Below are 26,498 nucleotides of genomic sequence, written 5' to 3' on the forward strand. Positions count from 1 at the left end.
CTCATTCATCAGAATAACACATGAGCTATAGAGCATGAGCAATTCGTTTTAAGAGTTATGAGCGTTCCATACATGTAATTGTTCTTTTATAAAATTCTTTACACTCCTACATATCTTGGGAATGATTTCTTGAATCGTTTTCTTATCTGTTCTAAATGGTCTACATTTCTAAACGACCTTTAACATTCCTATCAAACTTTTTCAATTTATATTAAACACCCTGTACATTCTATCTGTACAGCGGTCGGGGAACCGGGGTAAATTACCCCAAATGGGGTAAAAATGAAATTTTTGGGGGTGTAAATGAAACTTTTGTGAGAAAAAAGCATATATTTATGATTTGCTGTTTTATAAACCTGTTAGTACTTACTCCCCACCACTAGTGTGTTCTCGAGTTATATTTGTATGTGTATATTTTTAAAATTATCAAGGGGGGCTATAATATGAAAGATGCTAAAAAGGGGCGATTTTGTTTTTTTTTTGCTCTTCGCCATGGGGTAATATCAACTTACTCAGAAATATTTTGGAGTAATGATTAAAAAAGTACCCCGACCACTGTTCTATATCAAAGGTGAATATCTGAATGTTAATATTTTCTAAAGCAGAGATTTTTATAAAGAATATATTTTTCGTAAACCTTGTAATATAAAAGTTTTTCATATGTAGCTAACTTAAGTGGACACCCTGTATAGCATTTACTAGGTACAGTGAGAGTTCGGATACCGACAACTTTCTAAAATTAAAAACCTACAATTTTGCTTGGACTATATATTATTATCCAATCATAATAGATTTCGTTGCAATTATAGTGTGAAAAACTACATATGAGAAAATTCCACGTGTAATATTAAAACACACATGATAATTAATGATAAGACAACGGATGTATTCAAACCACATCCAACAGTGGCTTTCAATTTTCCTTATTTTTATTTTGTCTAATAGTTTTCTTCGATATTTTCAGTTTAAAGAACCCCTGATCAAATTTTTGATGTCTTATATATGTGTCCTGAAAAGCATTTTTTTATCAAAATGATAAAGAAACGATTTCGAGAAGAAAATATTCGTTTGATTGCTCTGAACGCAACCAAAAAAAGTTAAAGATGCATTCATTTTAGTTCAAACATTTGTCGTTTAGGTGGCGTTCAAATAGTGCAACACAAAAAAGAATCAGTGAAACGTCAAAAGCAGTTAAAAACTTATCAATAGAAGAACGCTATTACGTTTCTCCCAAGAGTTAAGCGTTCTTTTTTCAAAAAAATCAGCTGTTAAAAAACTTGGTGAACAAATTGTGTACAAAACTAATAAAAAAAATGAATTAATTATGTGAAAAATAATTGAGAAAATTTTTTTGTAATGTATGTTGTAATAAGAAAATTTATTGTGCACAGATTAAAAAAATAAAAAGGAAAACAATGGTTTTAAATTTTTCGTGTAGTGTTTGTTTTTCTCTCCAACAACCACTTTTATTATATTTGAAAAAATTTGTATGAAATGGATGAAATTGAAGATGCGACAGATCCGCGAGAGCAAATGTTTCATAACAATGTTCGGGAGCAAATCGTAAGTGACAAAAAATCCCTTATAATTTTTTTTATCACAAATTGATTTTTTTCTGCTTTGAAGTTGGTTCCAAATTAAAAAAAAAATGAAATGAGGTTAAAAAAGTTACCGTTAAAGTTTTGTAACAATTTTTTAATTTCATGAAAGTGATTTTAAAAAATATTTTTACCGTTATTTTATCATACTTTTAAGTCAAAAAAAAAAAAAAAAAAAAAAAAAAACTGTATTTAATTTTATTTTTTAGAAATAGAAAACTTTTTATTTAAAATTAAAAACAGTTGAATTTCAAAAAAATTCAAAGGAAGCGGGAAAATGGTAAATTTTTTAGAAAGTGAGCTTGCTTGCAGTTTTAATTTAGATTTAACGAAAAATAAATTTAGAACATAAACGTCATATTTATCGCGATGATTGCCAAAATGTTCTAATTTTCAATTTTTTGTTTCTTTACACGCTAACGCCGTAGTTTTTCACCAACAGATTTTATGTATGTGTAAATAAATTTTTTGTTTACTCTCGATTTTTGGAGGCAGCCTTTGCATGTGGCCTATGCAAAGTTTTAGCTGTTAACTGTAGAATAAAAATTTTATATGCGCAGAAAAAAGACGATAATTTTTGCCATTTACTTTAAAACTATGCATTTTAGAGAAAAAATAGTTCAGTTTAAAGTTATCGGGCACAGTTAACATTTCCCATTGATTTGTATACACGGTGTTCTGTTATTGACTGCAGATCGTCGGCCTACAGACTAAAGAAGGGATATGAATTGATTTCAATTGGATTATATTAAGTATTTTGAAAAAAAACATTTTAAAAAGTATTTGATTGGTTTGGTCAAATCCTACTTTTTTTTATTTTTATTATATTTTTGCAAGTAAACATTAGATTATTAGTAATAAAACAAATTACGTCATAAAAGGCGTTTTTTTAATTTAACGTAAACAAACAAAAAAACGCCTATTCTGACGTAATTTGTTTTATTTACTAATTGCATTTTAAGTTTTAATAAGTTTGTTTGTTTACGTTAAATTAAAAATTTCCTTTTATGGCGTAATTTGTTTTTTACTAATAATCTAATATTTACTTGCAAAAATATAATAAAATTAAAAAAAGTAGGATTTGACCAAACCAATCAAATACTTTTTTAAAATGTTTTTTTCAAAATAATATAATCCAATTGAAATCAGTTCATATTCCTTCTTTGGTTGAATATTATTAAATAAAATTTACTAATATCTACTGATTATCATTGCCTGCGGGCTATCGAATCATAGTCATTGAATGAATAAATTTATCAATTTTTGCCATACCTGTAGCACCCAAACTAAGGCGCAAATCCAAAATTGGTAAATGACTTTTTCCTTCGTCTCTATGAGCTTATTCTGTAGGCCGACGATCTGCAGTCAATAACAGAACACCGTGTATAATATATACATATATTTGTATATTTTTCTTAAAAACTGTGAAGTTTAGGGAAAAATATTTCAGATAAAAGTTATCAAGCATGAAATTTCCAAGTGATCTGCTTTGTACTGGAGTGTTTTTCCCTAAAATGCATAGTTTTTGAATAAATTTGCAAAAATCTGAGGAAATGGGCGGAAAATTATATTTAAATATCGACCGTGTATCGATATCGTGTAAATGTGCATTTATTTTCAAATTTTCTTTTCAGCATCATTTATTTATCAAATAATTAAATTTAAAAAAGAAAATTTAGCTACTGAATTCTAAGCACGTTTGTTTTTAATAAAGCGATAAAATTAAATTTTTATGAAATTGATATTCTAACGGAATACTTGCCAAATAATAATTGAAGCGCACTCACTGCAGTTTAAATCTGTGAAGTTAACCAAGACAAAGTTATTTGGATTTTTTCTAACATGTAATCTATAAAATTGGCACATTAAAAAAAATTGTAATATAATCAAATATTGAATATATTTGAAGCATAATTAATTTGTTTTTAAAAATATTTTTAAAACACCTGTGAATACAACACACCAGTTGTTGTTTGAATACTATTATATACAGGGTGATTTTTTAAAAAGGGTCCATCCTTATATTTTTTAAATGGAATGAAAAATCATAAAACACGAGACAGTTAACGTTAGAGGGACTTCAAGGTCAAACAAATTATTATTATTATTTTTTTGTATGAAAGTACACAAATATCTCAGCTTAAGGATTGAAAAAAAAAAACTTGTGCCCGACTAATTAAGGATGTATGAGTATGGTAGCGGGAACACAAATTTAAAAAAATTAATATTTTCAATTTTGATGGTAAATTATTTTATAACTTGACAATATAAAACGAAAAGTAAGAATAAAATTTTTCGATATCTGGAGTAATTTTCAAAATAACGAAAATTGAAAATTTTGTTTCATTATTTAGCTTTCAATATTTCAAAAATCAAGGCAGATATCGCAAAATTTGAATTTTATTTTTCGTCCAAATCTAAAATTGCCTTGGTGCTCGTACTACCTTAATGAGAATGCATATACACAATTTAAAGATGATCCCAAATAAAAGTGATTTTTTTGGGAACATCCTCAATATTTGTGTGACTTAGCATATTCTTTTCTTGTGCCCTTGATTCAAAAGATAATATGTTATATTATTGGCAGCGCAAGTTTAAAAATAGAATACTACTATTTGTATTTATTGTTCTAATACTCACGTGTTTAAAATATGTTTTGGTCAACAACCTTGAATTCAATTGAGTTGAATCTTTTAAATTTTATTTTTAAACTATTAACTAGTTTATCAACTTCAAATATTTTACTTTTTCATCTTTAATCTGATGCTGGAGTTTATAGTTAGACTGCACTTCGAGTCCTTGAGGTGTGGTAGATTCCAATCGAAGATATTCAGATATTCTATGAATCTTCGAGGAACTGAATCGCCTGGTATTGAATAACATTAGCCAGACTGATCTGGGTATCGGATCACTATTAAAGGGAATGTAGCAATGGGCTCGTTGGTACAAGAAAGGTGGTCTCAAACGCCCCTTTCATCTGAGCCTGTCATACCATACCAAGTTAATGTTATAACAAGCCTATCTTGATAACTGGAATTTTGCGCAAAGCCTGCGTCATATCAAACGGAGTATAATCACAGCTTTGTGAATGTGCGCAAAGGTTTGTGAGATTCTTGACAGGACACATTCTCTTTGGTTTTTATCATGATCACCTTTTAAGTCTTTTGTGTTAATATATTGGTTTTTTTTCCAAGACTATATTGATTATAACAGCAGAATTGTTGCTATATTTATTATTTAAAGACTGAAAACGGAAGTTGAAATCCAGATACAGTAGAACTCCAATTATCCGAATTAATGGGGACCGGGACCCATTCGGATAATCAAATATTCGGATAATCGGAGTTTTTTAAAAAAAATTGCCATTGGAGAGAAAAAAAGCTACGTTTTGATATTGCACTATTTTTTTATTGAATTAAATGAAAGAAACATGATATTTTCACATGTTTTAAATATGTAATTCATACCACGTGTTGTGCTTACACTGACTTCGCGGAGGGAAGGACAATAGTGAGCGAACGCGCAAACACTGGCTTCGCGGGGGGAAGAATAATAGTGCACTTAGACTTTTTTTTGACAAATTTTTTTCTGAAAGTGATTCGGATAATCGGCGATTCGGATAGTCGGAGTTCGGATAATTGGACTTCTACTGTATTTAGAAATGAACCAACCAAAAAATCTATGAAATTGATTTCTCATTCTTAATACCTTTTTGTTCATTTATTTCATTTTTGAATTTTCTGCCAAATTAACAGTAATTTGTTGGACAATTTTGTGTAACTTAACCTAAATAAATTTTATTGATAATTATATAATTTTATTGAGTACAAATAATGTTTAAAATATTTTTTTTTTTTTAAATAAATTTCCAATCAATCAATTTTATCCAAAAATGGTGATAAATACTGTAAGTAATTAAACAGGTTTAATTGTAACATACACAGGAAACCATAAATAGTAAAACCATTGCACTGTACTTATTCTGATCTCTTTCTACAACTTTCAAATAATTTATGTCCAAAAATATAAAAAGGAAACAAAACTTTGATTAGTCATGGAAATAAATATAGATGAAGTTTTTATTAGCATTTAAATTCCATAACGCAGTAGGCTTTGTTTTTAAAGTTGAAATTGAGACCAGCGAAGTGGTCGGATAACTGCTAGTTGCTATTAAGTAATAATTTAGTAGGTTGTAGATATGTTTAATAAATAAATACTCGTTAAGATTGATTGTAATTGAAGGTATATGATGTATGATTCATCTGTCATAGATTTGTGACTTACATTTCAAAGGTTATTGCCTTGCCATTCATTTGTAATTCGTAATTTGTAAGATTTATGACAATTTTTAGAAAGCTAAATACTATATAAATACTATGTAAGTATTTATATACAATTTAACTATTTTTACTCCAAGCAAATTACTTATTATTGGTTAGTAGTGTATTTCCTTTAAACTCTTTAAATTAGTAGGTACGGCAGTATCGAGGGTCACAGCTAACTACTTTTTATATCGTGTATACAGGGCGTTCTGTTATTAACTGCAGATCGTTGGCGTGCAGAATAAGCTCATAAAGATGAACAAAAAAGCTCTTTACCAAATTTCGATCTGAGGCCAGATTCGGGAGATATGCTTATGGGAAAATAGAAAGATTTATGAATTCACAAACCTATCAAATTCATTAAATTAGTTGGTGTCAATTAATAATAGGTGTCAATATAATTTTCAAAACGGACAATTGTCCGTCTTGCCTAATGTATGTGATATTCGCACGATTAGTTGCGTACAACACTTAATTTACCAAGAAACGTAGTGTAGGTTTTAATGGGTTAGTTTTTATAATAACAAAAGTAACCAAATAGAGTTTTTTTGTAATAATTTTGCATTCAGAGACGCCTTCCACTATGATCAAACACATCCTCTCTTTAAGTAGTGTTTTATTGGTTTCATTCAAAATGTTATTGAACTGTGATTCGTTAAAGATACATTAATTTATTTTGTTAATTATCTCGTAAACTAGGTCTCATATCCAAAAGTGGAAAATAACTTTTTGCTTCGTCTTTATGAGCTTATTCTGCAGGTAATAACGATCTGCAGTCAATAACAGGACGCCCTGTATATGTAATATATATCAAGGTATACTAAGTTTAGTCTCAAGTTTGTAATGCCTAAAAATATTATAATACAAACAAAATTTTGGTATAGGTGTTGATAAAATCACTTAGAGTTGATTTATGGTTGCCTGATATAATGACAACTCAAAACTCAAAAGAGATATCAAGCTGAAATTTTTATAGCGTGCTCAGAAAGTTTGTAAATGGGCAACAGTGGTTAATTGGGTCATGAGAGTCCGTAAGACCTATCTTGTAAATCGTTAGATATAGAACATAGAAGTTTATATGTAAAAAATGTTCCTTATAAAAAATTAACAACTTTTGTTTAAAACAATTTTTCTTAAGTATCATTGTTTTTCCATGAGGGAGCAAATTAGTGTAAAATTAGAGCTCAAATTTTGCAGATATTCAACTAGTGGTCTTGTGAAACATTGTCGAAAAACGAAAAAAAATTTTTAGAAAATACTGCGCTGAATTCAAATTTTTCAGGTACTTTCTTACTTTATTTTAAAAATAGACGTACTTAACTACATAATTATTATATTTATCTTGTACAATAAATAAATAAAAATAATTGTTTTTACTTTAAACGTTTAATGAGAATATTTTTATTTGTACAAATTGTTTAAATAAAGCTAAATATGTTTATTTTATTGCTTCCATACACGACATACCACTATTTCTAGTATTTATTAAAAAGAAGTCCCACTTATTCATAGATTTGTTTGTAACACTCATAACTTATGACTTAATGCGTACTACAAACAAATCTATGAATAAGTGGGACTTCTTTTTAATAAATACTAGATTTAATAATGAATGATTTTTTGAAAAAATTAATTAACAATTAAGATGGCCAAACGCAAACACAAAGTGATTGACATCTTCGATTCTGTTTATCGAATTAAAGTCAACTTAGACATAAAATTTTTAACCATGGTTTACAAATTTTTTAACTTCCCGCTAAGAAAATAGGGAAGTTATTATTTTCACCCCGTTTTGCCAAAATCGAGTTTTCATCAGATCTCGACGTTTTAAGGTGTCAGGAAGCTTCCCTGACTACTTCCGCGAGGGTGTCTGTATGCTGTATGTATGTATGAGTGTGTGTGTGTGTATGTATGTAAACCTCTCATAACTTTTGAACGGCTAGTCCGATTTGATCGCGGTTGGTGCCATTCGAAAGGGCTTGACCAAACTTAGATTGAGGCTTATTTGGATCGATTCAAATCGATAGATTTCGAAAAAATCTCAAAAAAACTGCAAAAAAAAATTTTTTTAAGTGGTTTTTTTTGAATAACTTTTAAATGGCTGTATCGATCAATTCCAAAAACTAATCAGCTCTCAACATCAAAAAACCACGTCGATCACCACCAGTCCGGTCAAAATCGGTTTATTCATTCTAAAGTTATCGCGATTTGAAAATTTAAAAAATAGTGTTTTATCAAACGTCTATGAAATTTTTGATCAGTCAATACTTAGCGGGAAGTTACAGGGATGACCTGCAGGGTCAACCGTTTTCCAAATTTTTTTTTTGTCACCATCGTATTCAGCTGAATTTTAAATGCGACGCCAAGCTTTTCACGCGATGAACAGTCCTAGAATCTCCTTAAATACCTAATAAAATTGTCGTAATGAATTGCATGGGAAAATCTCAAGCTATGAATTTTATAAATAAATCTTGACTTGTACGCAGTTATTATTTTTTATTTGCAATGTGTTGTGTTGCAATAATAATTACAAACAAATGTTATAAACATTTTTTGTTGTTATTTATAAATAAATAAATAAATAAATAAACTACACCTCTTTATAGTTATTTATTTATTATCTAAAAATAGCAAATCAAGATTTGTATCCGAAGGTGTTTTAAAAGAAAGATGTTGTATGTGTTGTGTGCGAATGTCAGTACGTAGTCACTACTTACTAGTCAGAGTTACTCCTAACTCAGTCCATTGACTTCTCTTTTATTATTATTTACATCTGTTTTTATTTCATTTGCAAACTATTAAAAATCTTACTAATTTTTGGGAAAAAATATTTTCTTTGTTTTCTATTTAGCTTTTTGAAGTAAAACTTCTTTAGGCACTCTTGTCTTGGGGAGTAAACTGGAAAATGTATGATCAAGCTGGTTACGAAAAGTGTGATCAAGTTAAAAGGGCGATATAAGTTGAATCCATGAAGGTTATAAGAAGGAGAACGATCGCTATAGAAAATATTGTCCTCGAAATATGGATAAAATAAGTGAGGCGCTGCGACCGCTAAGTAGTATCAATAAAAGCGGGCTGTTGTGCGCTAATTTGAAATGATATATCAATTTGTACATTATGCAACTAACTTCATCTACTTGTACTCATAAACAGCTAACTTCGCAGATACTACTTGATGACAGCGCGGCTGGTGGCTGAGAAATGAACTATAAATTCTACAAATTTTCAGGGACAGACACGCTAATGCTTTAACACGTAGCGATCGTTCTCCTTCTTTATAACCTTCATGGTTGAATCCATACTATGAGTATATAAAATATTATACTTTACACAGAGACCCAGTAGCTTAGTGGCAGGACACTGGACTTCGAGCTCAAGTTTATTAACACTTTTTTTTTATTTTATTACTCAATAATCTTATAAATTTTCTGGCGATAATAATTCGTACTAATTAATCAGAAGTAGACCCGAATTACTAGCGTTATATCTATTATGAGCGATGAAAATCTGTTGCTCCTAGGCGAATATATAATTATCCTAAGTCCTGTAAGGAAGAAAAATTTGAATGGTAAATAAGAGATAAGATGTCTGTAGTACACTTTTATTTTCGTTTCCTCAAATTCAAGATCGGTATCTTGAATTTGAAAGGGGAATTCAATATTTATTTCCGCATATAACAGCAATAGGTAGTGATTTCACTTTGTTTATTTTTTTGGTAGAACTTTAGAAGTTCAATTAATAAACAAAAACTTTCACGTCATTTTGGTTTAATATTGATTTATTGTAAAATAAATAATAAAATAATTAATTTAGCTGCAGGTACATAAATTTCACTTCTTCAATTACTTATTTGTTCACTTTTATAAATTTTTTAATATTTTCAAAAGAATATTTGTAAAGATGGTAAAACCATAGTGATCCAAGTAACATTCTTATATCTGTGAGAAAATAAAGAAAATGTCTTTTTTGTAAAGAAATTTATAATTCGTAATGTTAGGACCATTAGGACTCTATCATCACTACATATTATAAAACAAAGTCGCTTTTTCTGTCCCTATGTCCCTTTGTACGCTTAAATCTTTGAAACTACGCAACGGATTTTGATGCGGTTTTTTTTAATAGATAGAGTGATTCAAGAGGAAGGTTTTTATGTATAATACATCCATATTATAGTAGAGTAGGGAGTTGAAATAGGGGTTGAAAGGGATATGCTTCAAAAACTAAAAAAGTTGTGCATCGATTAAGCTCAAATATTGACACGATATACAACCAGCTTCAAAGATCTATTGTTTTTATCTAATTTTAACCTTCGGAGGGTAGAAAGGTGTAGCGAGAAAGTGGGAAGGAATTATCGAATATTTACAAATATACCTAAGTGGGGTATCAAATAAAAGAGCATGACGTGTACATTACAAAACTGTTATACCACGCAAGGAAATGTGGAGGGAGGGGTGCAAGTGGGGATGTTGCCCAGCAAAGCGGGTAGTTCACAGCTAGTAGTATACAAAAAAAAACACGAAAACAAAAAACGAATGATTTTCGATGAAATTTCGCGATCTTCTCGCGAAATAACCAACAAAATCGCATCCAACGTATGTAATTCGATAGGTTTTTTGATTTTTTACAACTTTCTTATTTAACTTTTTTTTGTAGATTGCTTTGGTTTTATTTATAAATAAAAAAAATCTGTTTTTCAACCAATTTTTTTCATATTATATTCTGCACCAACTGGAAACGCCAAATTTTTTGCTTCTCGGTAGCATGCTTTAGGAGGCCTTTATCATGGGCTCATTCATAAACTGCCTGAACTTAATAACAATAAATAAAAGTGAACTTGTTAAATAAATTGTTGATTAAAAATAAAGGTTAGGTCAAAATATTTTATAATTATTTTCAAGAATTGTTTAATTATAGATAATGAATAAATACATATTTATAGTATTACTACTAAAAGTTCAATTTTATTAAAAACTTACTTTAATTATTATTATTGATTTTAATTGAATCATGAATCAATAAAAAGAAAGCTGTTTTTTGGCAAAATTTAAAATAACTTAAAAAAAATTCAAAGATTTAAAAGAAGGCAGTTTCATAAGATACAAGATTTTAAATCTAGAAGTGTCAATTTTGCGTGGAAAGCGAATATCCGGGCCCAAAAAGAGTTCGTACGGGAATTTTTTTATAGTTTATTTTCAAGAAAATAATCACTTTCGAATGGTTTTAGCAGATTTGTTATAAAATAACTTTTAAAAATTTTGGAACGATTCTATACTTTATATAATATTTAGGGGTAACATTTCTCACCCTTTCAACCCTCCGTACAAAGCGGCAGAAGGTGTTGAAAGTTTTTCAGCAATAGATTAGTAACTAGAAAATACAAGTTTTAAAATGAGTTTCAAATTCGATGATTTTTCCCAGAAATACTACATCTGTTTGAAATTTTGGTAAAATTTTTTTTTGTTCAATACTTTTAATTTTCCTTTAAAAACTTTTGATGAATATATTTTACACAACTGTTACTAAATTAGTTTTCGTTTTAAAGAAAATTTAAATTGCACTCAAAAAATTAGCACAAAATGTAATTTCAGTACACTTTGATTAAAAAAACAATTGAAAATTAGTTTCAATTGAAATTACTACGAAATGAGTTTAATTTTTTAATACGAAAACAATACATTCTTTTCGAAACAATACTTTTTTTTTGTTATCAATTATCAATCAACGTCTATTATTAATTTAATTTTAATAATTTGCTTACTGTTTGATTCTTTTGTAGGTATGTGTTAAATATAATCAATTTATATGTAATTTTAAAATCAATTAAAAATAGTTGAACTTTAAACTCTGACTCAGATTAAAAATCAAATTTATATGTAGGCTAAAATTAACAAAGGATATTGTCACACAAACAGATTATGCAAATATCACAAATGTTTTTATACCATGTGTATATATAATATATATATATACACATGGTATATTAAGTTTAATCCCAAGATTGTAACTAAAGCTTAAAAATATTGATGATACCAACAAAATTTTGGTAAAGGTGTTTATAAAAAAACCTAAAGAGTACATTTCCGGTTGGTCTGTCTGTCTGTGGACACGATAACTCAAAAACGAAAAGAGATATCAAACTAAAATTTTTATAGCGTTCTCAGAACGTAAAAAGTGAGGTCGAATTCGTAAATGAACAACATAGGTTAATTGAATCTTAACTCCGTAGGACCCATCTTGTAAACCGTTGGAGATAGAACAAAAGTTTAAATGTAAAAAATGTTTTTTATAAAACAATAAACAACTTTTGTTTGAAACATTTTTTCGTAAACATCACTGTTTATTCGTGAAAGCGTAAATTAAATTAGAACATTATTGTATGACCCTACAATCGTGTAATTATACATATTACTGTTGTTACTCTAAGAGTGGCTATCTTTCTTTACTCATGACGTGAAAAAAACGTTTTAAATGACGTTTTCACTTATTTAAGATAAGAAAATCATTTTTTCTGTGTAGTAATTATGATGTTTTTTGAACATCAGTTGGTGAAAAATACCTTGAACTGAATTTTTTGGTTATAAATTCAAGTGATAAGATTATAGGTTTAATTATGGTAGTATGACCTTGACGAGGTGGATCATACTTAAGGATGTATGAGCATGGTAGTGGGGGCACAAATTTAAAAATAGATATTTTCAATTTTGATAAATTTATATGATTACTTGACGACATAAGACGAAAAGTAAGAATAAAATTTTTCAATATCTGGCTTAATTTTCAAAATATCGAAAATTGAAAATTTTGTTTAATTATTTAGCTTTCGATATTTCGAAAACCAAGACACATATCGAAAAATTTTATTCTTATTTTTCGTCTACATTCATGAAGTTATAACAAAATTCATCATCAAAGTTGAAAATAAGATAAAAATAATTTCAACCCTCAATCTACCCTGCTCTTACATCCCTTATATGGACGATGACACTTAGTTTTTTTCTTTTTTAATTCTTTGCTAATATGCTTACTTTCTATTAAAAAGTTTTTTTTTAATTTGTTTTCATTCATTCCAAATGAAAATTATCAAAAACTTCCAAAATATGTCGTTTTTTGAGATTCCTCCATAAGAGCCAATGTTATTTATATCGATTTTTAATGACTTTTTTCTTAAAAATTTGCACGGATACCTAAGCTGAAATTTTAACCACATATTCTTTGAGTAAAAGACTACCTACAATTTGAGACTTAAGTTTCATGCGTTTTTGACGCATGTGCAAAATACTTGAGTATTACTAAAAATTTCCGAACGGTTATCGCGTGTGCTGATGGGTTAATAAAGACATATTACAGTTCATTAAAGTGAAGGCTCGCCCAAGTTTTGAATCCAACAATAATAAATTCATTGAGAGGATAATATTTCATTTTTTTATTTAGATAAATAATCATTTATTATTTGTTTTATAATATTTAAATTAAACCGGAAACAAGATTATATTATTACACAGATCAATTGTTCATTTAACTATCTATAACCGGATATACTTAGATTTTAAACATTTAATTTTTATTTTATTATTTTTACCCCGAAAATATAGACTTTCTAAATCCGATTGATTTATTAAGACTCCCGTTAATTAATTTGAATGTATATACATTGCATAAATTTTTTCATGGCTTTCTAGTTTACAACATTAGCACAATGCATTCAAATCGAATTAAATTTTATCCTTAAATATTTATAGAATGATAAAAATTTATTAAATATTTATTTGAATAACTACAGCCAAGTCAGTCATTACTCATTAGACCATCACATCCTTATATTCATTCAATATTTAATATTTATATAGATACTAACATAAAACAAGTGAAAACAAGCAATTGATTGAGTTAATTGTTGAAATACCATTTATAGACAGTGTTGATTTCTTTATCACATTACACATACGTCATACATGTCACACATATATAACTGATATTCCCATATAATACATACTATACAATTTGCGCTCTTACGGGTAAACAGTGATGTTTACGAAAAAATGTTTCAAACAAAAGTTGTTTATTTTTTTATAAGAAACATTTTTTACATTTAAACTTTTGTTCTCTCTCTAACGGTTTAAGGATGTATGAGCATGACAACAATGTTTGATTTAAAGGCTCAAAATTTGTTTGTAGGTAGTTTTTTACTCAAAGAATATGTGGTTAAAATTTCAGCTTAGTATCCGTGCAAATTTTTAAGAAAAAAGTCATTAAAAATCGATATAAATAACATTGGCTCTTATGGAGGAATCTCAAAAAACGACATATTTTGGAAGTTTTTGATAATTTTCATTTGGAATGAATGAAAACAAATTAAAAAAAAACTTTTTAATAGAAAGTAAACATATTAGCAATGAATTAGAAAAGAAAAAAACTAAGTGTCACCGTCCATATAAGGGATGTAAGAGCAGGGTAGATTAAGGGTTGAAATTATTTTTATCTTATTTTCAACTTTGATGATGAATTTTGTTATAACTTCATGAATGTAGACGAAAAATAAGAATAAAATTTTTCGATATGTGTCTTGGTTTTCGAAATATCGAAAGCTAAATAATTAAACAAAATTTTCAATTTTCGATATTTTGAAAATTAAGCCAGATATTGAAAAATTTTATTCTTACTTTTCGTCTTATATCGTCAAGTAATAATATAAATTTATTTATCATCAAAATTGAAAATATCTATTTTTAAATTTGTGCCCCCACTACCATGCTCATACATCCTCATCCATGCTCATAAGATGGGACCAACGGACCCAAGGCCCAACTGACCTATGTTGCTCATTTACAAACTCGACATCACATTTTACAGACAGATAGATGGACAACCGGAAATGGACTAAGAAGGTAATTTTATGAACACCTATACCCAGGGCCGGATTTAAAATTTTGCCGCCCTTGGGCAGTCGAATAAATGCCGCCCCATCACTGAAATTTCACTCAAAGTTATATAGATTTGATATCTTATTTAAAAAAAAATTAAAATATTTAATGAATTGCAAATAATTTATTATGCTTATTATATACTCAATATAATGTAAGAAAATATGTTTTTGTTCTTAGAACTACAAATTTTGCACTAAGCTTGACTCATAATTATATAACAATAATTTTTTTCACAGACAAACACGTCTGACTTTTTGATTTGCAAATTACTATATCAAATCTTCAAGAAAATAAATTAATTCAATTATTTCGAAGATTAATTTTTACTTAAGGTGCCAAAATTATAATTTACCGACTTTCGATTTGACAAATAATGTATAAGTTGAATTTCTTAAATTATCCCCTAAATAATAAATGATTAATTTAAAGAAAGAATAAAAAATTCCTATAGAGAACTTTTGATAACTATAAAAGAAATTTTTTTCAACTTTCCAAATTTTGCCGCCCTAGAAAATTTGCCGCCCTGGGCACTAGCCCCGAAAGCCCCTAGTGTAAATCCACCACTGCCTATACCAAAATTTTGTTCATAGCATCAATATTTTTAAACTCTAACTTGGGACTAAACTTATTATACCTTGATATATTTCATATACACATGGTATAAAAGTAGTTAATTGTGATCCTCGCTATAATTGCCACTATATACGTACATGAACCATAAATGTCAGTTTTGCGTGATCACTATAAATTTTGGATTCTCATTATCCATAAAGACATGCACATTTAAAATTATGTTTTATAATAATAACATAAAAATTATAATAATATTTTAGTCAAATTGCATAATTTTTGCTTCTCAGTAAATATAGATATTAATATTTCAGTATTTTAATATAATTTTCTTTATTTGGAAAATATTGCGTTATCAAAAAAAAAAATCATTGTACCTACCTAAATTAATTTAGAATTTTTTTTACGCGGAAGATATAATTTTATATTTTTTATATCCTAGTTAAGCATGAATTCACTTCAAATATTAAAGGGTTCAGTAAACTATACAAAAAAATTTAGATCTAGGGTATATTGTCAGTTATATCATAATTATTCTTACGAGAGCCAAGACTGGTCATGGGACGAATCTTGTATTTAATACATTCGCAGATGCGAATTTTTATCTCCAATATTCGCGAATACAAATGTTATTTTTCACATGAAGAGCTCGCAAATGCCAAATAAGGCCAACAATAAATCGTAAATATTTTTAAATCGTTACATTTTGAAGTAAACGTGAATGAAAATTATCGGATGAAGCTAGAAAGGTTTTTGAAGGAATTCTAATACTTTCTGAGAGTAGCAATCAAATCAGTGTTCCATTTTTGACGCTTGGAACTGATCTATCAGTGTTGATCATTTTTGGTACAGTATCCTAACTACTAAGTACATACGTTAGAATGATAAATACGTAATAGTAATAATAAATGCGTTTTAAATAACTTCTCAAAAATATATTATTTTATTTCTTGTAATATATAATCACATAAATGAATTGTAGTCAGGTAGCCAGTACAATATACATTGCATACACATAATATGGACAATAGTCTAGATGCATTGTCATCGATAAGTCATTATTTATGTCTCAGTATGTCCTAACGCCGTATTCAAAGACATCAAAACGGGTATTCAATATTAAACTTGTTCACTGTTGGGATATAGTGTGGAAATTTGAATTAAAACAAGTATTAATTTCACTTTAAAATAAACAATTGACGGAGTTAATTCTTGAAATACCATGCTTAGTCAATGTTGATTACGCAATCGTTCGTTTTTTACGTCATTTAAATTTAAAAAAACTGATATTGAGGTCGTAACGCATATTTAATTTATATAAATAAAACTAGATCAACCGGTGAATTTCGTTTCACCTTCAATTTATTGGATTATAACTTTTAATCAGCGATAATTAATCTTAATTAACCTACAATTCCATTCATTAATAATCGTTCATTAATTTTTCGTACAATGGCAAATTATAGTTTCAGAATTTCGATTTATAAAGAATCATTTCTAACATACTGCTTGTGAGAACAATAATTCAAATTCTCTTTGTAATTATTATAAACCACATGAAGTTAAGAAAACCTTAGTAACAATGACATTATATCATGCATTGATCTATATTTACATGGGATTTCCAAACTATCATATCCTTTTTCACCACCTTGGGATGGGGATAGGAGGGTGAAGAATACTTTACGACCTATTCTCACGCCTGCCGGATATACAAAAAAAATTTCATTAAAATCGGTCAAACAGTTTTGGAGGAGTTTAAACAAAAACAAAAAATTTATGACACATTTTAATATGTGGTAATCGCCTGAAATATATTTTCAAGATTAGATTCCCGTACCCAACAGACCCATTCTGGTGCCTGGACTATATAGTTTGTAGTATATAGTTTGATTGCTTTATAAAATAAAACTATTCAAATTTAAATAAATTCATATAATTATTTATAAGCTGTAGTTGTAGTTTTAGATGTAAATGTCTAAAATGACCTTCACATCACAAACACACAAATCAAATAATTAAATATTTATTATTTAGATAATAATATTTCAAATTTTAAATATTTATTTAAAATACTAATTTCTATCCATTGTATTTATATTTATCATAATTATAAGATAAAATTGATGTGCATTGTTTTAAAAATGTATGTCTTAACATTTCTTTGTACTATTTTAATAAAGATTACTTGCTAAGTCTAAACCATGAAGGTTATAAAGAAGGAGAACGATCGCTATAGAAAATATTGTCCCCGAAATATGGATAAAATAAGTGAGGCACTGCGACCGCTAAGTAGTATCAATAAAAGCGGGCTGTTGTGCGCTAATTTGAAATGATATATCAATTTGTACATTATGCAACTAACTTCATCTACTTGTACTCATAAACAGCTAACTTCGCAGATGCTACTTAATGATGACAGCGCGGATGGTGGCTGAAAAATGAACTATAAATTCTACAAATTTTCAGGGACAGGCGCGCGCTAATGCTTTAACAGGTAGCGATCGTTCTCTTTCTTTATAGCCTTCATGGTCTAAACGAAACGATATACATGACTGACTTTAAATAATTATGTTTTGACATGTCATAGTTCATTCAGCGTAAACTAGCCAGCGCCACCTACAAAAGTATTGAAAAATTACTAATTAAATTCTTCCCTTTTCCGAGAAAATTTTTTTAAATATTGTAACTTGTTTATAACTAACGAACGAAAAATGTTACAAGGTCGTACCTTGGCTCAAATAATGCGTTTTTCAATTATCTTCCACTTTCCCATTTGATGTTTTTTTTATCTCTGACAGTTTACAAGATGGCTCCTACGGACCCAAGACCCAATTGACCTATTTTGCTCATTTACGAACACAACTTCACTTTTTCCTAAGCAAGCTCTAAAATTTTCAGCTAGATATATATTTCTTTGCGGTTTTGAATTATCGTGTTTACGGACTGACAGATAGACAGACGAACAACCGAAAATGGACCAATTGGGTGATTTTATGAATACCTATACCAAAATTTTGTTCGTAACATCAATATTTTTAAGCGTTACAAAATTGGGACTAAACTTAGTATATCTTATGGTATAAAAACATGAAACAGACTAAATATCGATATTTCGATTGCAATGTAACCATCGTCAGTAGCTAAATTTATTGATATATTACATTACATCAAAATCAGAATATTTAAGTATATTTCTATATAAATGTTAATTTTTGATTGTAGATATTTATGCTCCTGTTCATGGTGCTGTATGTCAGCTCGTATGGTATTATACGATGGTTTCGACGTAAAGAACGTGAAGATTATTTTGGAACGGATGAAGATGAGGTGACTGTGTATCGGATTAGTTTATGGCTGTGTACATTTTCATTGAGTGTGGCCGTTGGAGCTGCACTGCTCTTGCCTTTATCAATATTAAGTAATGAAGTGCTCATTTTATATCCAAAAAGTTATTATGTTAAATGGCTGAATAGTTCTCTAATACAGGGTAAGTTTATCTTTAGTTTTATTATCCCTAGATTTTATAAATGTGAAAGTAAGGATGTTTGTTTGTTTGTTTGTTACGCTTTCACGCAAAAACAACTGAATTGATTTGAATGAAACTTTATAATAATGTAACTCATTCATCAGACTAACACATGAGCTATAGTTTATAGCTTGTGCTAAAATGTTGCCACCCTGAAATTTTCATGTGCAAACTACGGTCGAATTAATATAATTTAACTTCATTAAATGTGAAAAGATCAATTTTAATGAATTCAGTAAAACTGGACCATTTTTGATTAAATCAAATATAATCTTTTGTGTCAAAAAATGTAATCCCGGTCAAAAATGACAGATTTTTAGAATACGTGAAAGAATCTGTGTAATTTGTCATCAGATTCGTTTTCAGCGACTAAAAATACCTACTAGATAATATGTTTAAGCCATAATAAGCATTTCAAAAAAATTTTGGGCTTCATATGCCATTCGCTAGGGACCTATACCCTTCTATGACTAGCTTAAGTTGGTTGAATGTTCCTTGGGGTCCTATAAACACGTTACAATACTTTTTGTTTCCCAACCTTTCCAAATCGTCCCGGCTTATTTACTGTACTATAATACCCATGAAGGTTATAAGAAGGAGAGCGATCGCTATAGAAAATATTGTCCCCGAAATATGGATAAAATAAGTGAGGCGCTGCGATCGCTAAGTAGTATCAATAAAAGCGGGCTGTTGTGCGCTAATTTGAAATGATATATCAATTTGTACATTATGCAACTAACTTCATCTTCTTGTACTCATAAACAGCTAACTTCGCAGATACTACTTAATGACGACAGCGCGGCTGATGGCTGAAAAATGAACTATTATACGATGGCTGAAGAATGAAATGTTCAGGGACAGACGCGCTAATGCTTTAACACGTAGCGATCGTTCTCCTTCTTTATAATCTTCATGATAATACCCATCCGTTATCAAATAAATTTAATTTTTGTTTGTTTAGATAATATATGTTACACATATGTATATAACTTTGCCTATACTATTTTAATAAAGTAATTTTTTGATTGCAGGTTTATGGAATTATGTGTTCTTATTTTCGAATCTATCAATGTTTGTACTATTACCGTTTGCATATTTATTCACAGAATCAGAAGGATTTGTTGGACATAAAAAAGGGATCATGTCTCGTGTTTACGAGACCTTCACAGTTCTATCGTTACTCGCATTTATTGTGCTTGGTCTAACTTATGTTATATCAGCATTAATTGATAGAGATCGATCTAGTTTATATATGTTATTCAGTAAGTATTCATCCCTAGTCTCAATAAAATTTTCAATACTCCAATAAACGAGGAGAAAAAAAGACGAAATCTCTAAATTTTGATGAAAATTTGGGATTAAGCTTTGTCTCCAACCTCTAGAACAAAAGTTATATGGTGCCTAGTAGTCACAGGGGGTGGTAACCACTTCTTCTACAGGATGCAAAAATATATGTTGAAAATGACAACGAGAATCGATAAAGCGATAAAATCTAAGAAAAAAAGTCATTCAAATATAGGTCCCATGGTAAACTCATCAATTTTAGTGCTGAGAAAATTTCTTTTCATCATAACTCCGTTAATTTTCTTGCAAAAGACTTGAAACTTTTTTCATTTTCTCCGAATTTCAATCGCCAATCACTCGGAAAGTATTAACTTTTCGAAATATACTTAAAAGACACTTCATCGCCGCGCTCTATCGGTTTACGTTACCATTTTCAACGTCTATTTTTCCACCCGCTTGAAGGGATGGATATCGCTCCCTTCACAAAAGCATCACTAGGCACTATATAACTTTTGATCTAGGGGTGAATAAAGCTTAATCCCAAATTTCCAGGTTAATTTGAGCTATGCCAGGACAATCGGAAAGAATTTAGAAATTTTAGCCTCATTTACTGGAGTATATATTATATATAAAGGTTATGATTTACGTAGAACGCATGAGAAAATCTCTCACCACGTGACTAAAGATTACCGAACGTTTTATGCAAGTTCTGGCGAGTTAAATAAATCGAAAATGAATCTTTTTTTTATAGCATGGTATCGATTAAAACTTAATTGATTTGAATTTGATTTTACAGATTTTTGGAGTTATTATTTGCCATTTTTATATTCATGCATATCATTTATTGGTGTTTTGATGCTGTTGGTGTGTACACCGTTAGGATTCGTACGATTATTCGATGTAGTTGGACAATTCTTAGTGAAACCACAATTTCTTCGTGATATCAACGAAGATTTTTGTGCGTATGCGTTAGAAGAGGAAAGTGTTCGACGTCGTTTACGGCATGCTGAACAAACTGGTGCATCTTATGTTAGTCCAACGCCTATGACTTCCTTAGGCACGTGTGGACCAGTATTATTGGATGAAAAAGATACATCAGTTGGTTTGTTACGACTCCGTAATGGTGAATTAAAGGCTGGTTTAGAAAAACGTTTAGAAGAAATTGAAAATAAACGAAAAATTTTACGTAAGTATTTTTATTATATCTTCGAGAGTATTTGTTTAGTACAGTGCTTCTCAAAATTTTTTGTTTCATAGACCATTTATCAGTTTTTAATTAATTGATTTATTTTTGTTGATTTTGCAGAAAAACAACGTAATACATCCGCATTTCAACGTAATCTTGTCTATCCGCTGGCATTGTTATTATTGTTGTTACTAACAGGTGTTACAGTATTAATGGTCGTACAGAACACGCTAGAATTATTAATTGGAATCAAAGCGTTGCCACTCAGCACAAGGGTAAGTTCAAGTACTCTTCTTACATTCTATTTGTCCCTGTATGTTATAAATCAGAGTAAACTTTTTAATTTTTATTGACTCAACTAAATATCATGAACAAACCCTCCCCTTTACCGCATGATACCTGCGTACTAGCCTGGATGTAACGAATATAATTTTAGGTCCCTTCAGTATCGTTATTAATTGATTTTGACACTATATTTCTAATTTACGTCACTATATGCCGTTTAACAAAGTGAAATTAAAGCTTAATTTGTGTAATTTTTTTTTGTTACAGCAATTTACTTTAGGTATTAGTTCGTTATCAATGCTGGGCCCATTTGGTGCAGCTTTAGAAATCATTTTAATATTATATTTAATAGCTACATCGTATATTGGTTTATATTCAGCGCCATTGATGCGTAGTGTTCGACCACGCATCAGACAAACACCATTCTCACAAGTTATTGGTAATTGTGCTCTAGTCCTTATATTCAGTTCAGCTTTACCATTATTATCCAAAATATTAGGTAATTATTTATTTTATTTTATTTTTATTTGATAAGACTTTAAGGTTGTTATGAAATTCGAAGGGGATTCATTCATTGTATCTGTCTCTCTGCTCCATGCAAATTGCATAGAACGAATTAATTTAGAATTTTCTGACATTATGTCCATAGCGAGACAACTACCTTAAAACATTTTTAATAATAATAATTTTAGACATTGTTTCGTTTTTTTTTTTTCTAGGTATAACAAATTTCGATCTGATGGGTGATTTTGGTCGTATCGAATGGTTGGGTAATTTTAAAATTGTATTATTATACAATTTAGTGTTTGCAACAGCAGCATCTTTATGTTTGATCAATAAGTTTACAGCGTCCGTACGACGTGAATTGTACGCGCGGTTAGTTGAGAACTACACTTATCTAACAAATTGTGTATCATTCATTTTATTGCTTGGCAAAGCATGCCATTTATAAAAATAATAATAATTATTAATATTCATTTTATTTAATTATTAAATGATAATCATTATTTTGTATTCATTCATTCAGTTAACAAAGTGTGTTTTTAATAACCTGGAACGAGCGTTCAAACTATTAAGTTACCTACACTCCGACAAGAACCCGTTTTGAACAAAGTAGAACGGTAAAAGTGACGACCGTTGATTTACTTAATATTTGAACGCTCCCTTTCAAGTACTTTTTTTAAAATTGCCTTGGAAAAAACACAGACATCGCTACGCCACGCGTTCTCGTATTTTATTTATTTATTTATTTTTGTTTTTTTTTTTTTTTTAATCGTTTTATAACGCTACATTTTCCATCACCTCCACATCATTCATTTTAACAATATATACTTAGTGCCCTTAAAAATCGACTGGCGACAAGCGACTGTCGATAAATAATAGAATGATCCAAATAACTCTACTGAATCGTGATTAAACCATTGATTATTTTTTACTTGTCGCTCAACACTCTGGTTGGAATCATTATGCCAGACCGGTTTTCTATTAATATTTTTAATATTTGTAAAACTTTAAAGTAGGGTGCGTTCACAATGTAATAACTTTGAACGATCTGTTTTTTTGAGGCATAATAATTTGTCTCCATTCACTTAAAAAGTAGGCCTAATTGTACGATTTTAAAAATATTATGTAAAATCTTCTCCCCTTTTACGAAAAGTGTTATGTTTGTTTTTCAAACTCATGCTAGAGACTAACATAAACAACCTGGTGACGTAAATTAAAAATAATATGGAATGAGCTCAGGTTTTATTCTGAAAGTTTAAAAAAGTTTAAGAGCTTATCTAATTTTGTTATATTTATAAATACAATTGTTAAAATCCGGTATATTTTCTAGCGGTAAGTCGGTAATATCTTTAGCATTTTAATACGTTTGAACGCACCCTATAATTTATGTGACAGCTCCTGAACGCACCCTATTTCATTTTATTATAAGTGATTTACAATAAGTTTATAATTACGTCATACTTAATGAATTCATGTACTAATAATATATTTATTTCAAAGTATGTACGTGCTATGTTTTAAAAAACTTGAAAATTATTTACGTTACGTGCTTTTTACAAGACACGTCACAAAGCTTTTAATAAGTTTTTTAATATTTTTCAATATGGTACTAAAATAAGCTAGGCCTTTATTGATCTTTATAAATAACTATTTTAACTGAATGATTACTTCTAGTCCCTATTTTATTTCTTTTATGTAATGCTTCTCCCCCCTCTTCTCCTTCTACTGTTTTTTTTTCTAGTGTCTTTTAAACATAACAAAAACTATGGTGTTTTTTTTAAAATCACTTCCCTTAGTACTGAATATAAGAGAGTACACATATATCAATCAATGTGTATAAGAAACATACTATTATACGGCTCCTTGCATGTTTGTGAACTCTCTGACACTTATTGAACGTACTAAAGGAAATGATTTAAAAAACACACAGTATACAATGTTTATAGCATTTATTTAATATTATTTTAATCACAAAGAAAATTTTCCCATATCTTTTCATTTTATTCAAATTGTAAAAAAAAATTCTCACACAATTTTATAAATATCAAGATTTTACTCTCTATAAGCCTAAAAAAAATAAAATTTTCGAAAAGCTTTTTGATTTTAATTGAATTGAATTCAAATGAATGGGACAAATCAAAATTTTTATCAAAATTATATTAATTTTAAAAAATAATAACGAAAGAAAAAATAAAATTTATAATAATATCGCACATTTTTGTAGTGCACCTCTGTAGTTGTTTTATTTTATTTTTTTTTATTTTATTTGTATTTCTAACTAAATTATATTTATAATGCAAGGTTCACACTAACGTTTAATAGTACGTAACGTAATGAGATGATATTGTCTACTAACGAACAGCCATTTTTCTGAACAGCCGTAAATGTCAAATCATGACTCTAAAAACAGCACGCAATACAATATCGGTGCTCGCTCTTATTGAAACAACCCTTTATTAAAATTTCATCAGATTTACTACAAAACTAAGCTAGAATATTTATTTCGTACTCGTAATAATAAAAGTTAAACGTTAATGCGATCCTTTTAATAAATGATTAATATTAATCACATACAAAAATTAAATTTTAATTTTAATATCTAGACATATTAAAAAGTCCTTCTTTTGCTGGTAGACAGGATATTTAACCCGAAAAATCTACGTTTCAACGTAACGTAAAAATATATAGATACTAAAATTAAAATTTAATAAAAAATTAATTGCATTTAATTGAATAAGACTGCATATTGTTAGTTAATTAATTTTATTAAACAAAAAACATATTTTTATTATTAAACAAAATTTTAAAAATAATAACATTTTAATTGTGTGCTACTGCGCTCCTAAAACTATCAAACCAATAATAATAAACAAATATCTTTTATCATAAATCTTCAAATCATTTATTATACGTCATACGTCATCATATCGTCATTGTCATCGTCACACCTCAATTATTGTCATTGTTCATCAAGTTTATTCTGGTGAATGGTTCTGCTTCATTTTTGAATAATCGAACAAACAAAGACCAGTCTGTATATGCCCAAATAATAATCCAGTAACGTTGTCACCTGAAAGTACGGGGTTGATTGCGTTAAATCCGATAATTCTGATTTTTTTCAGACGTTTTTACAATGATTAAAGTTTGTGACATCGAGCGCCAAATGCAACTTTGTCAAAATTCGAAAAAACCGTTAAAATTTTGGCTTTTTTTCAAATTTTGCTACTATAACCCTAAAAGACTAATTTTGATAGTACCTTTTTTAAATTAGACTAAATTTGTTACAATATGAGACTAGAATGGCCTCTGTAAAACCAATAGTTTCCCAGATAGTCTTTAAAAGTTTATCATTTGTTCGAATTTCGCAATTTTTTACAATTTTCTGTCACTAAAAAAAGAATCATCCAAATCGGCTGGTGTGATATTGAGTTATTCGTCCTCTTGTCATGCATACTTAATGCAAATTTAAGACTTTTATGGTTTTCTCATGGATGCCGTTGTCAGAACTAGACCAAATGAAATGGGATCACACGGGAAGCATCAGCTTTCAAACAGATAAAGAATCATCAAAATCGGTTCACCCACTCGAAAAGTTCTGAGGTAACAAACATAAAAAAAAAAAAATACAGTCGAATTGATAACCTCCTCCTTTTTTGTTTGAAGTCGGTTAAAAAGTATTTTATTTCAAACATTTGAAATATCTCGAGATGAATTTGAATTTAAATATTTTGATTGGCTTTTAAAAATGGTAAGTATTGTCATCTGTTGGTCTAAATTGGTACAACTGAAAATGGGTTCACTTTTTTTTTTATAACCTATAAAATTCTGGACACTTTTGATACAGACTGGTAACTAACAAAATGTTTTGTAATATTTTATTTACTTATTTTTAAAACGTATTTTCTACAGAATTATCTATTATGTGAGTACAATGTTGAGTGGTTTAATAACAGCAGCTTTAACGTCAACATTTAGACGTAGACGAACTTCAAGTGGTGCCTGTGAAACTGTTGGATTGACCAGGAAACAATCAAATCTGTGTTCTGCGACAATAAATTCATTTCAATAACGAGGAAATTTATTTTATGTGATTTTTAAAGAATACCAAAATGAAATTAAAGACTTTTTTTAATTATTTTAAGAAATTAAATTTTATGTTTGCATTTAATAAACAATTACAAATGAATTTATATTAGGCCAATATTTATTAATTATTGTTAATTATTTTAGACTAGCTGCCTCGATAGACTTTGTTCTATCAAAAATTATTGGCCAGTCACAGTCCAATTAAATAAA

At 28.9% G+C, this 26,498-nt stretch overlaps 1 protein-coding gene across 2 annotated transcripts; it reads left to right on the top strand.

Moving 5' to 3' along the window:
* Window positions 1-1,384: 1,384 nt before the first annotated feature.
* On the top strand, window positions 1,385-26,299 carry LOC123290480 (protein Lilipod). 2 transcript variants are annotated; one of them, XM_044870692.1, is made up of 8 exons: window positions 1,385-1,563; window positions 18,640-18,904; window positions 19,975-20,205; window positions 21,024-21,413; window positions 21,534-21,688; window positions 21,966-22,197; window positions 22,418-22,574; window positions 26,112-26,299. In XM_044870692.1, exons 1-8 carry the CDS (start codon window positions 1,495-1,497, stop codon window positions 26,269-26,271), a joined length of 1,659 nt encoding a protein of 552 aa, XP_044726627.1. In that variant the 5' UTR covers window positions 1,385-1,494; the 3' UTR covers window positions 26,272-26,299. The 2 variants fall into 2 exon arrangements, with proteins under 2 accessions (XP_044726627.1, XP_044726628.1); XM_044870693.1 differs by lacking the exon at window positions 26,112-26,299 and having other exon boundaries at window positions 22,418-23,330.
* The last annotated feature ends 199 nt before the right edge of the window (window positions 26,300-26,498 follow it).

Source organism: Chrysoperla carnea, chromosome 1, assembly GCF_905475395.1.
Source record: "Chrysoperla carnea chromosome 1, inChrCarn1.1, whole genome shotgun sequence".
Taxonomy (NCBI): Eukaryota; Metazoa; Arthropoda; class Insecta; order Neuroptera; family Chrysopidae; genus Chrysoperla; species Chrysoperla carnea.